A 13,148-nucleotide genomic window follows, 5' to 3' on the forward strand; every position below is an offset into this window, starting at 1 on the left:
GTCTATAGCACACAAAGAAAACAAATGTTATTTTCACTGATATATCCAGTGTTCCATGTTAAAATTTATAATTTTAACCCATAATGTGATTATATTCATTTAATACCAATTCACTGTAACAAAAAGAAATTTTTCGCAAAGTAGAAAACATCTTTGGTTTATTTAAGATGTTGTATACATTTAGTTTTTAAATAATATTTACAATTGTGTATTATTTACCAATATAATTGGGCTATGCTAATTAAGCATTCCCCAATTTTTCCTTCCAATGGAATCCGGTATAAAATTTCAGACATCTCAGGAGCAATATGGTCATATTCAGGAATACAAAAGAAGTGCTTTGAAATCATGAATTTAAACCTGACACAATGCAATGTTCTTTTTCATATGCAGTCCATAGCAACTAGTCAACATTAAATTTTCAGGAAACACAATGCAAGTTAAAAATCTTTAAGTTTATGTCACTGACAATAAAATACAGCTTTCTTGGAATCTTATTTTCAGTGCTAAATTTTATCCCTGCAAAGAAGCAAATGAAATCAGTTCCCTATCTTCAAGTTTCCTTTTTGACAACACAAATTTGTCATGGATAATTCAAGCTTTCCTAATGAAATTATTGCATTATTTAGCAGCAATTAAACTTAGTTCTCCATGACACTACTGACATGATTAGTAGCAGCACCAGGAATGTTCATCGGAATTCTAGTTTCAGTGTCCAGATCCCATCCCCAGATGCGTTTCTGTGGAAAGTGCACAAGTTTCTAAGAAGTTCTCGGAAAACAGCTGTCTGTGCAGGTGATAACTTGGACTGAAACTCTTGTAACAACTCAGTAGTTGTGGCTTGCCCATCAGTGCTAGCCTGGAATGCAATGAAGTTCCTCATTTCCACCAATAGTTCATCGTGCTCGGTTGGTACAGGCGGGGGCACTGCTGCAGGCTCAGAGCTCTCATCAATTTCAAGGCTTTGAGACAAAGTCAAATGATTCCTTGCTCGCATTTTGGCCAGTAACGAGGAAGAGGACGGGAGCACACGACCTGCCTCTTCTTCTGATGGAACGCCACTGAAGTGAGATTTGGCAGCTTCGTCCTTTTCAATTACAGCAGCATCCTAAGCAGAAAAAGTAAACCAAAGTAGCAGATCTCTACAATTAATGCACTGTCCTCTTGGTCAATGAAGAAAGTAATCACACAGCAAAGATTTAAGAAAACAAAACAAAAGTCAAAATGCCCTCAACTCTTGCAGCAGCTATTGCAGAGATTAAGAAAATTAATCACTCATTTCTAGTACTAATAAAGTAAGTTTATCAAGACTCATTAGAAAACTATATTCAAAAGCTGTCTTAAAAAATTGTATCTGTAAAGGAACAGCTCATATTACTCTGATCACTAAACCTCCAACATGTTAAGTGTACCAGCAATATCTCATGGTCCAACACTGAACAGTGTTGAAAGATCACATTTTGCTGGATAATACAGTAAAGTACAGTATGTTGACTTTAAACAACTGTTTCTAACAGCTGAATCAGAATTTAATCATACCAAAACTGCTTTGTGAAGGCAGGTAAGATGCTACTAATTTTGTAGATATCTCAGCATGTTACTTTCTGAACTAACATTAGCTCAAACATCATTTGCTCTACAAACCTCCTTGCTTAAACTGCAAGCCTAAATAGTTTATTCACTAGCTTGACTAGGTTTTCACACACCACTTAGTAGCATCACTGAATACAGCTGACCAGTTAACATACTGGCCATCAGCAATTAAGCACGGTTACGAAAACCAAGAGCCAAAGAACACAAACTTTCAGCATAAGTGTAAAACTTTTCTCTCTATTTACCTGTCATTTGTTTTGAACAATGCTTTTCTTAACATTCCACAATATGTTAGCTGCAGACAGAAATATTTGTGTCTATAGTTAATCAGAAGGAAGATGCTTCTGTTATCTCGGTAGAGAAATCCTTTAAATTAGTCAATGGCTAAATTATCTATACTTTCCAAGTAGGAACTTAAGTTTATTGGATCCAATACTGGTCACACGTTCGACTTATGCACAGAGTCATACAGCACGGAATCAGACCTTTCAGTCTAATTAGTCCATGCCAACCATGTTCCCAAACTAAACCATCCAATTTGCTTGCATTTGACCCATATCCCTTCAAACCTTTCCTATTCATGTACTTATCAAAATGTCATTTAAATGTTGTAACTGTACCTGCATCCACCACTTTTTCTGTCAGTTCATTCCACACACTAACCGTGCTCTAAGAAAAAAGCTGTCCCTCATGCCCTTTTTAAAACTTTTGTCTCTTACCTTAAGAATTTGAACTCTTAGGTTTGAACTTCTCTACCTTAGGGAAACGACCCTTGCTATTCACGTTATCTGTGCACTTCATGATTTTATAATCTTGCATAAGGTCATCCCTCAAACTCCTACATTCCAGTGAAAAACATCCCAGCCTATTTTTGTAACTCAAACCCTCCATTCCTGGCAACCCCCGGTAAACATTTTTCTGAATCCTCTCCAAATCAATAATATCCTTCTTGTAACAGGGCGACCAGTATTGCACACATTACTCCAAGCAAGGTCTCATCATCCTGTACAACCTCAACATGATGCCCCCAACTCCTACACTCAAAGGTCAGAGCAATGAAGACAAGCGTGCTAAATGCCTTCTTAACCACCCTGTCTACCTGTGATGCAAATTTCGGAGGATAATGTACCTGAACCCATAAGTGTCTCTGTTCTACAACACTACCCAGGGCAGTACCATCAATTGTATCAGTCATGCCCTTTTTTGTTTTACCAAAATGCAATACCTCACAATTATCCAAATTAAACTCCATGTGCCATTTCTCAACCCACTGAGCCAATTGATCAAGACCTCTTTGCAATCTTAACCTCCTTCACTGTCCACTATACCAATTTTTGTATAATCAGCAAACTTACTCACCATGCTTCCTAGATTCTCATCCAAATCATTTTTATGAATGACAAGCAAAAGCAGACCCAGTACTGACTCCTGTGGAACGCTGCTGGTCACAGGCCTCCAGTTCAAAAAACAACCCTCCACCACCACCCTCTGTTTCCTACCATCAAGCCAATTTTGTATCCAACTGGCAAGCTCACCCTGAATCCCATGTGATCTAACTTTACCAGTTAGTCTACCATGCGGAACCTTGTCAAAGGCTTTACTAAAATCCATGTAAACAACATTGACTGCTCTGCAGGCCCCAAGGCAATGTCACTAAAGACATGAGGAACAAGAGCCAAATCAAGACATAAAAAGTGATTAAAGGGTATTGGACAATATTTTTAAGGTTCAAGTGATTCAGCTGGTCAATAGGATAGAATCACAGAGTTGTACAGCATGGAAACAGACCTTTCGATCCAACTCATCCATACCGACTAGATATCCTCAAATAAACTAGCCCCATTTGCCAGCATATGGCCCATATCCCTCTAAACCTTTCATATTCTTCTACCCATTCAGATGCCTTTTAAATATTGTAATTGTACCAGCATCCACCACTTCTTCTAGCAGCTCATTCCATACATGCACTACCCTCTGCGTGAAAAAAAATGCCACTTAGATCCCTTTTAAGTCTTACTTCTCTCACCTTAAACCTATGTCCTCTAGTTATGGACTCCCTTACCCTGGGGAAAAGATCTAGGCTACTCTACCTAGCACGTCATGATTTTATAAACATCTGTAAGGTCACTCCTCAGCCTCCGACGCTCCAGCGTAAATAGCCTCAGCCTATTCAGCCTCTCCCTATAATACAAACCCTCCAACCCTGACAATATCCTTTAAACCTTTTCTGAACTCTTTCAAATTTAACAACATCTTTCCTATAGCAGGGAGACCATAACTGAATGCAATATTCCAAAAGTGGCCTAACTACTGTCCTGAACAGCCACAACATGACATCCCAACTCCTGTATTCAATCCACTGACCAATAAAGGCAAGCTGCACCAAAAGCTTCTTCACTATCCTACCTACCTGTGACTCCACTTTCAAGGAACTATTAACCAGCACTCCAAAGTCTTTTTGCTCGAACACAAGGATGTGAGGTTTCAAAATCAACTTCAAAATTAAACAGAATAAATTTTTGGAGTTCAATGTAGCTAAGTGTGAAGTCATTCACTTTGGTAGGAGTAACAAGAAGATGGATTACTGAGCTAATAGTAGGCTACTTGGTAGTGTGGATGAGCAGAGGGATCTTGGTGTCCATGTACACAGATCTCTGAAAGTTGCCACCCAGGTAAATAGTGCTGTGAAGAAGACATATGGCGTACTGGCTTTTATTGGTAGAGGAACTGAGTTCCGGAGTCCTGAGGTCATGCTGCAGTTGTATAAGACTCTGGTGCGGCCTTATCTGGAGTATTGTGTACAGTTTTGGTCACCATACTATAGGAAGGATGTGGAGGCACTGGAACGGGTGCAGAGGAGGTTTACCAGGATGTTGCCTGGCATGGTAGGAAGATCATATGAGGAAAGGCTGAGGCACTTGGGGCTGTTCTCATTGGAGAAAAGAAGGTTTAAGGGAGATTTGATAGAGGTGTACAAGATGATTAGGGGTTTAGATAGGGTTGACAGTGAGAACCTTTTTCTGCATATGGAGTCAGCTGTTACTAGGGGACACAACTTTAAATTAAGGGGAGGTTGGTATAGGACAGATGTTAGGGGTAGATTCTATACTCAGCGGGTTGAGTGTTCATGGAATGCCCTGCCAGTATAAGTGGTGGACTCTCCCTCTTTATGGTCATTCAAGCGGGCACTGGATAAGCATATGGAGGTTATTGGGCTAGTGTAGGTTAGGTAGGCTTCGGTCGGCGCAACATCGAGGGCCGAAGGGCCTGTACTGCGCTGTATTTTTCTATGTTCTATAAATGATCTTAGGTGCCAGTATCTCTGAGGCTAATTTTTTTTCCTTTGTAACAGACTGAAGCTGTGATTATTAATGTCAGTCCAGGAAGCACAAGAAAGTAACAAAATAACTTTTGCCTGTTCCTCTGGTTATCAATAGAAACATTAGGGTTAAGTAGAGGAGTTGAAAAACAAACAAATGCTTGTAAAAAATGTTAAAAATGGTCCTTTTTACTTTTTACAATATATCGACAGTGTGTAACCTATTTTAAACTGGACAATGCGTCTTCTATATTGCAAATTTTATTAATTACATTCAACCAAGAACACAGTACATCACAGGAACAGGCTCATTGGCGGACCAAGTCTGCTCCGATACATGATGCCTTTCTAAACCTTTGCTAAAATATAGTCTGTATCCCTCTGTTCTCTGCCTATTCATATATCTGTCAAATGCCTCTTAAACACTGCTATTGTATCTGCCTCCACCATCTCCTCTGGCAGTGCATTCCAGGCACTTACTATCCTCTGTGTAAAAAAAAATTTGCCAATCACATCTGTTTTACATTTTCCCCCCATTTACCTTAAACCTATGTCCTCTAGTAATTGACATTTCTACCCAGGGAAAACGACTGTAATTATCCATTCTATCCACACCTTTCATAATTTTGTAAATGTCTATCAGGTTGCCCCTCAGCCTTCAAAGTTCAAGTGAAAACTAACCAAGTTTGTCCAATCTCTCCTCACAGCTAACACCCTCCAAACCAGACAACATCCTGGTAAACCGCTTCGGTACCCTCTCCAAAGCCATCACAGCCTTCAGATAGTGTGGTTTAGCAGAATTATAAGCAATATTCCAAATGTGGCCTAACTAATGTTCTATACAGTTGCAAAATGATTTGCCAAATTTTACACTCTTGCTCTTGAACAATGAAGGTAAGCATGCCATTTGCCTTCTTGACCACTTATGTTGCTACTTCCAGGGAATTGTGAACTTATATGCCTATATTCCTCTGTATGTTAATGATTCGAAGGGTTCTGTCACCTGCATTTGTCCAGATTAAATTCCATCTGCCATTTCTTCACACAAGTCTCCACCCTATCCATACCTTGCTGTATCCTCTGGCAGTCCTCCTCACTATCTGCAGCCCGCACAACCTTTGTGTCATCTGCAAAATTAATAATCAGACCATCTACATTCGCCAAGTCATTTATATATACTACAAACAACAGGGGTTCCAGCACTGATTCCTGTGGAACACCACTGGTCACAGATTTCCAGTCAGACAAACACCCTTCCTCCCCTGTCTTTTATAATCAAGCCAGTTCTGTATCAATCTTACCAGCTCAGTACAGATCCCATGTGACTTCAGCTTCTGTATCAACTTATCCTGAGAAACCCTGCTAAAGTCCAAGTAGATAACATCCACCATCTTGCTCTCGTCAATAATTTTTGTCAATTCCTCAAAAAACTCAATCAAGTTTGTGAGATACGACCTTCCCCACACAAAACCATGCTTCTTATTGCTATTAAAACCATACTTTATTCAATTGTGACTAAATCCTGTTCTTAAAAGTCTTCTCCAATAATGTCCCAACCACTGACACGAGGGTTACCAATCTCTAATTTCCCAGATTTTCCCTGATTTCTTTCTTAAACAAAGGAACAACATTGGCTATTCTCTAATCCCCTAAGACTCTCTTGCGTCTAAAGAGGTTACAAAAATTTTCTACAAGACTCCAGCTACCTTCTCCTTCGCTTCCCTCAGTATTCTGGGATAGATCCCATCAGGACTTGGCTACCTAATGTTTTTCGAAACACCCAACACCTCCTCCTTTTTCATCTTGAATTACCCTTGAATATCAACAGATACTTCTCCAGATGCACCATCCAACACTGTCCTTCTCTTTTGTGAATACCGATTCAAAGTATTCATTAAGGACCTCACTCACTTCCTCCAGCTCCTCACATAAATTCCCTCCTTTGTCCTTGAGTGTATCTACCTAGCTACACTCTTGATCCTTACATACATGTAATACACTTGGGATTTTCTCTAATCGTGTTTGCCAAGGAGATTTCATGGCCTTTTTAGCCTTCTTAACTCCTTGTTGAAGTTCATTCCTGCTTTCTTTTTATACTTCAAGGACTGTGTTTGTCTTCAGATTCCTCAACCTTATTGATGCCTCCTTTGTCTTTGTGTCTAATTATGATTTGAATAAATTCATTTTGTTTTGCTATGGACCTAGCATCTATAAAATCCTGGAATATGTGGTTACACTCATCAGTAGACACACTGGCTATTCAAGTCCTAACAACAACTATCAATTGCAGTGTAGGACAATGAGTACTGGTTAAAGTGATTGCAAAATGTTGAATTTGACCTCAATCCTCAATTAATAAACTGCCAAGCAATAAACTGAGCACATTCTATCATCCTTTATGACTAGAGTTATTCAAAAGCATGTTAACTATACCTTGCATTTTTCTGGAGTGGATTTGGAAGAAGGACTGCTAGTTGGAAGCAGTGGATTTTTCTTCTGACCAAATCTTGGCCTAGGACATGAGAAAAAGGAGTAAGATTTTGAAATTTCCTGTACATTTTACAAAATTGTGACTTGCGTTATGTTCACAATTTGTTACTAATTTCACTTTGAATGCATAATATTACATTTTCAGTTCATAAGAATGCTGTTTACACATGAATATACTGTGCTTTAAATTCCATAAATTTCTCTTCTTAATGCAGCTGGTATTCAAATTACATTAGAAAATAATCATGGAAAGGAAGGAAACAAATAATCAACAGGACCAGCTGACCTGTAAATTTAGGAGTAAAACTCAACCAATTTGGAAACCAAGCCTCATCAAATGTACTAATGATAGTTTGATGCCAATACTAAGCTGAAGACAAGAATCTGATTTATAGCATTTTCCTTGTAGATACATTCAAGTTGTAACTTGAAGCTCAATGTGCGAATTCTTATTTTGCATTGTGGGTAACATTTTTGATTTTAATTTTTTAAATATCTCTCTGCAACAAAGATGGAAGAGCTGATGCATAAACAATGCTTCAGAGTTTAAAATCTTAAAAGTGCTGTTGGTTTGGCTTTCACGGTTTTAGTCATTTTATTACGCAGAGCAAAAGATAAGGTTTGTTATAAATTAAGCAGGTACCAGTAAAAGTGGCCACAGAGATATCAAATTATCAGGGAAACCCAATTGGTTCACTAACCTTTTTAGTTAAGGAAGCCTGCCATTCTTACTCTACAGATATGTGTCTGTAAATCCACACAAATGGGCTGCCCTCTTATATAGCTGAAGAAGTCACCGAGTTATATTAAACTGCTTTCAAGATGATCCACCATCACCACATTTTCAAAAAAATAATTGAACCAAAGCAAAAAGTAAATAAAAACTTCCTTTGTAAAAATAATGTTCTGTCTAATATCTTACTTTACAGCAGCTGCTGTTCCTGACAGCTGACTGCTATTGATCCTGGATGGCACACCAGAAGAGACACCCAGGCAACGCTGTCTCGAAGCCTTCAATGCTTTCAAAGCCTCCTGAGCAACTCGATTAGCTTCTGCTTCAACTAATACATAATCAGGATTGGATGACTCCATAATAACATCATGCTTCATCACACTGTGGATTCCTTAATAAATCAGAAAACAATGTCAAATTAACACTGCCATTTACACAACAATATACCAACTTTACAGCATTCATGCACTGAATTAAACAGGAATGAGTCTTGCTAATATGACTTTTTTCAGTTTTCCCATAACCAAATGAAACTAAATGGTGCAATAATAAAATACGAATTGAATAAACAAATCTTTCAGTATCATTTTCAAGTCAATTCACTAATAATCTGCCCAACTGCTTAATGACATTTGTAAAATTTAACCACAGTGCTATGTAGTATAATTATGTATCTAGCAATGAGCATACTACAGTCACTTTTGGAATACTTGATTCAATACTACCAAGGAATGAAAATCTTACTATAGAATGGAAATCTTTCATTTGAACATTAAAAATGGTCTTGCAGCCTAAAGATAGATACAAGCAAAATAAATGAAATTTACCAGATTTTTTGAACAGCTTTTCCAAGACGTAATCATCACTCTGCCTGCAGACTTCCTTTTCTTTCTGCTCTTCCTCATGATCCCTCTTTTTGATTTTCTGCCTTTTTACCAAATGGGGGATACGCTCGCCTTCAAAATATGCATCTTTGTGGCGTTTGTGTTTTTTGTGTTTGCGCTTGTACTCTGAAAGAGCATCATCATGCTCACTCTTAGTTATTTGATGTTTTGTTTTAGATTGGTGTTTATGATGAAGTTCATGGCTGTTGCCAGTTTCTTCTAAGTCAGCACTACTTATATTTTGCAGTTTTTCTGAATTCTGAGTGCAATCTTTCCTCTCCTCATTTAGAATGATTTGTCCCGGTGTGTGGCCATGATCAAGTAGTCCAGCTTTATTGCTGAGTGCAGATTCTACGTTATTGTTGTCAGTTTCCTTATGTGCAGAATTGGTTGGTTGATCAAGCCTTCGATATTCAGACTGTGAAACAGTTGGAAATTCAGCACTTTTTATTTCTTGTTTTACCTGAGTAACAGTCCCATCACTGCCAAAAACACTATTCTCTTTTAATTCATTCTGTGGGTTAACAGAAAGTTTTCCTGACTGACTTTTGTCTGAATGGCATTGGAGAGACAAATCCGGTGGTAACTTGACTTGCTTGCTGGAATCCTGACCTGATAGCATGACATTTCTCTTCCTGAATGAACTGGAGCTTTTCCCAGTTTTTTTTCTGGTAGGAGCGTAAACATCCGAACCTGTGCCTAACCAGGAACAAACACATTCACTACAATTAATGGAGAACAAAACAAGTACAACTCTTGGATTTTGCAGTAGCATTAACTTATACAATCATATTTCAAAATTAAGCACTTTGTGCAAACTGCTTTGGGATGTTCTCAGTCCATGAAGGCACAACAAAATTACAAGCTTTGAGTAAACCTACAAATTCCTGCCAATGATTTCTATCATCTGAAACTGGTTGCAGTGGCCACTCTGTTTCCTGAACAATCAGATTGCTTAGGTCCCTTCAATTATTTGCCATCATTCTCCACCAAACATGTTGATTTGGTCCATGAACCACCAGCTGGTGGAACAAATGAACAAAGGTGACACTATCCGTGCCAATCGTCAGGAATAGCAACATCACCTGCGGGTTGGAAGGTTATGGTCTCACTCTAGAAAGACAAGAGCAAAAGCAAAGGCTTTCACTGGAATGAAGTACTGAGGAAGTGCTGCACTGTTGAAGGTGCTGTATTGCACATAGCAAGTTAAACCATCTGTTTTTTCAAGTAGACTTAAAAAAAAATGCTATGACGCAAGTCAGAAGCAACAGATAAGGTAGAACTTAGAACATAAAAATGTGTTGCTGGAAAAGCGCAGCAGGTCAGGCAGCATCAAAGGAGAAGGAGAATCGACGTTTCGGGCATAAGCCCTTCTTAGGATTCCTGAAGAAGGGCTTATGCCCGAAACGTCAATTCTCCTTCTCCTTTGATGCTGCCTGACCTGCTGCGCTTTTCCAGCAACACATTTTTAAGCTCTGATCCCCAGCATCTGCAGTTCTCACTTTCTCCTAGAACTTAGAACAATCAATATCTTTGGTGAAAAGTTACTAAGCAAATGAAAGGACTGAGGATGAACAAGTCCCTTGTGCCTGATGGCCTACATCCTAGGGTACTGAAGGAGGGGGCAGCAGAGATAGTAGATCCATTGGTTACAATATGTCTAAAGTTCCCTGGACAGGGAAAATATTTCAGTGGATTGGAAAATGGGCTAAATAACGCCCCTATTCAAAAAGGGAAGGAGGCAAAATGTGGGAAATTATAGACCAGTTAGTTTAACATCTGCTGCTGGGAAAGCATTAGAATCAATGATCAGGAAGCAATATCAGGACATTTGGAAAGTCAAAACATTATCCATCAGAGTCAGCATGGTTTTATGAAGGGCAAATCATGACTAATTTGTTGGAGTTCTTCAAAGAGGTAACAAGCAAAGTGGATAATGGGGATGCTGTCGATGTAATTTATCTGGACTTCCAAAAAGTTTTAATCAAGTGCCGCATAAAAGGTTGATTCACAAGGTTGGAATCATATGGAATTAGGGACAATTTATTAGCTTGGATAGATGACTGGCTGATGGACAGAAGACAGAGAGTCGGGATAAATGGGTTTCTTTCTGGATTCCAAGATGTAACCAGTGGGAGTGCGACAGGGTTTGGTCCTTGTACCCCAGCTATTAACAGTCTACATTAACGACTTGGATACAGGGTTAGAAGGCTCTATGGCTAAATTTGCAGGCAACACAAAATAGGTGGGACACTAAATTGCAACGAGGAAATGGATATAGATAGTTTTGGAGAATGGGCTAAAACGTGGCAGATGCAGTTTAATGTGGCTAAGTGCGAGGTCATACATTTAGATCAAAAAAATGGAAAGGCAACCTATTATTTTATAGGGAGAGACTTTGTGGTGCTCTGGTGCAAAGGGATCGAAGCTGAAAAATGTGTTGCTGGAAAAGCGCAGCAGGTCAGGCAGCATCCAAGGAGCAGGAGAATCGACATTTTGGGCATAAGCCCTTCTTCAGGAATGAGGAGGGTGTGCAAAGCATAAAAGGTAGGGAGGAGGGACTTGGGGGAGGGGTGTTGGGAATGTGATAGATGGAAGGAGGTTAAGGTGAGGGTGATAGGCTGGAGAGGGGGTGGGGGCAGAGAGGTCGGGAAGAAGAATGCAGGTATGCAGGTCAAGAAGACGCTGCTGAGTCCGAAGGTTGGGACTGAGATAAGGTGGGGGGAGGGGAAATGAGGAAGCTGGAGAAATCTGCATTCATCCCTTGTGGTTGGAGGGTTCCTAGGCGGAAGATGAGGCACTCTTCCTCCAGGTGTTGTGTTGCCATGGTCTGGCGATGGAGGAGGCCAAGGACCTGCATGTCCTTGGTGGAGTGGGAGGGGGAGTTAAGGTGTTCAGCCACAGGGTGGTTGGGTTGGTTGGTGCGGGCATCCCAGAGGTGTTCTCTGAAACGTTCCGCAAGTAGGCGGCCTGTCTCCCAAATGTAGAGGAGGCCACATCGGGTGCAGCGGATGTAGTAAATGACGTGTGTGGAGGTGCAGGTGAACTTGTGACAGATATGGAAGGATCCCTTGGGGTCTTGGAGGGAAGTGAGGGGGGAGGTGTAGGCGCAAGTTTTGCATTTCTTGCGGTTGCATGGGAAAGTGCCGGGAGTAGAGGTTGCAAAGGGATCTAGGTGTACTTGTTCATGGGTCACAGGAAATTAGCTGATAATAAAGAAAGCGAATGGAATGTTGGCTTTTATAGTTAAAGCAATAGAATATAAAGGTAAGGAAGTATTGATGCAACTATACAAGGTATTGGTGAGACCGCACCTGGAGTATTGTGCATAGTACCCTTATTTGAGGAAAGATGTAGTGGCATTGGAAGTAGTTCATAGGAGGTTCGCTGGATTGATCCCAGAGATGAGGGGCTTGTCATGTGAAGATAGATTGAACAGGTTAGGCCCGTACTGTCTGGAATTTAGAAGAATCAGAGGAGATCAAATTGAGGTATTCAAGACGATAAAAGGTGTGGATAAAATAGATGTGCAGCAGATGCTTCCTCTTGTAGGGCATTCTCAGACAAGAGGTCAGTCTTACAATAAAAGGCAGCAAATTTAAAACAGAGTTAAGGAGAAACTACTTCTCCCAATGGGTTGTGAATCTGTGGAATTCGCTACCCCAAAGAGCAGTGGATGCTGGGACAGTAGTAAATTTAAGGAGGAGTTAGGCAGATTTTTAATTGGTAATAGGTTGAAGGGATACGGAGATAAAGCAGGAAAATGGGAGTGAGGAGTATATCAGCCATGATCGAATGGCAGAGCAGACTCGATGGGCCAAATGGTCTAACACTGCTCCTTTAGCTTTTAAACAACTTAAACAAGAGTAGGGAAGCACCTAAAATAGCTTATCTTGCTATTATCACTTGTTGGTTAGTGAAAGATCAGTGTATGCAGATCAATAAACATGTTTCTGACATTACAGTAGTGACTGCATTTCTAAGTACTACATTGGGACAATCTGAGGTTTTGAAAGACACTTTTAACTATTTGGTTAACTGTATACAGAAACTCACCAAGCGAATTGCTCTCTAAAGAAGTAAAACTGGGAATGAGAAGTACGGTGAATTACAATCCTGGCACTTTATT

General features: G+C 39.8%; 1 protein-coding gene across 4 annotated transcripts in view; it reads right to left on the reverse strand.

Annotated features, from left to right (window-relative positions):
- Positions 1–141: 141 nt before the first annotated feature.
- The window catches only part of ercc6 (excision repair cross-complementation group 6), a 56,611-nt gene continuing 43,604 nt past the window's right edge, over positions 142–13,148 (reverse strand). For all 4 annotated transcript variants that reach the window (XM_072583202.1, XM_072583203.1, XM_072583201.1 and 1 more), the window contains 4 exons: positions 8,963–9,718; positions 8,325–8,526; positions 7,346–7,424; positions 142–1,108 (listed from right to left, as the gene is read on the reverse strand). In XM_072583202.1, the coding sequence (XP_072439303.1) occupies positions 692–1,108; positions 7,346–7,424; positions 8,325–8,526; positions 8,963–9,718 (1,454 nt within the window). In that variant the 3' untranslated portion in view covers positions 142–691. The remainder of the gene's footprint in view (positions 1,109–7,345; positions 7,425–8,324; positions 8,527–8,962; positions 9,719–13,148) is intronic.

The sequence above is a fragment of the Chiloscyllium punctatum genome, chromosome 13, assembly GCF_047496795.1.
Source record: "Chiloscyllium punctatum isolate Juve2018m chromosome 13, sChiPun1.3, whole genome shotgun sequence".
Classification (NCBI taxonomy): domain Eukaryota; kingdom Metazoa; phylum Chordata; class Chondrichthyes; order Orectolobiformes; family Hemiscylliidae; genus Chiloscyllium; species Chiloscyllium punctatum.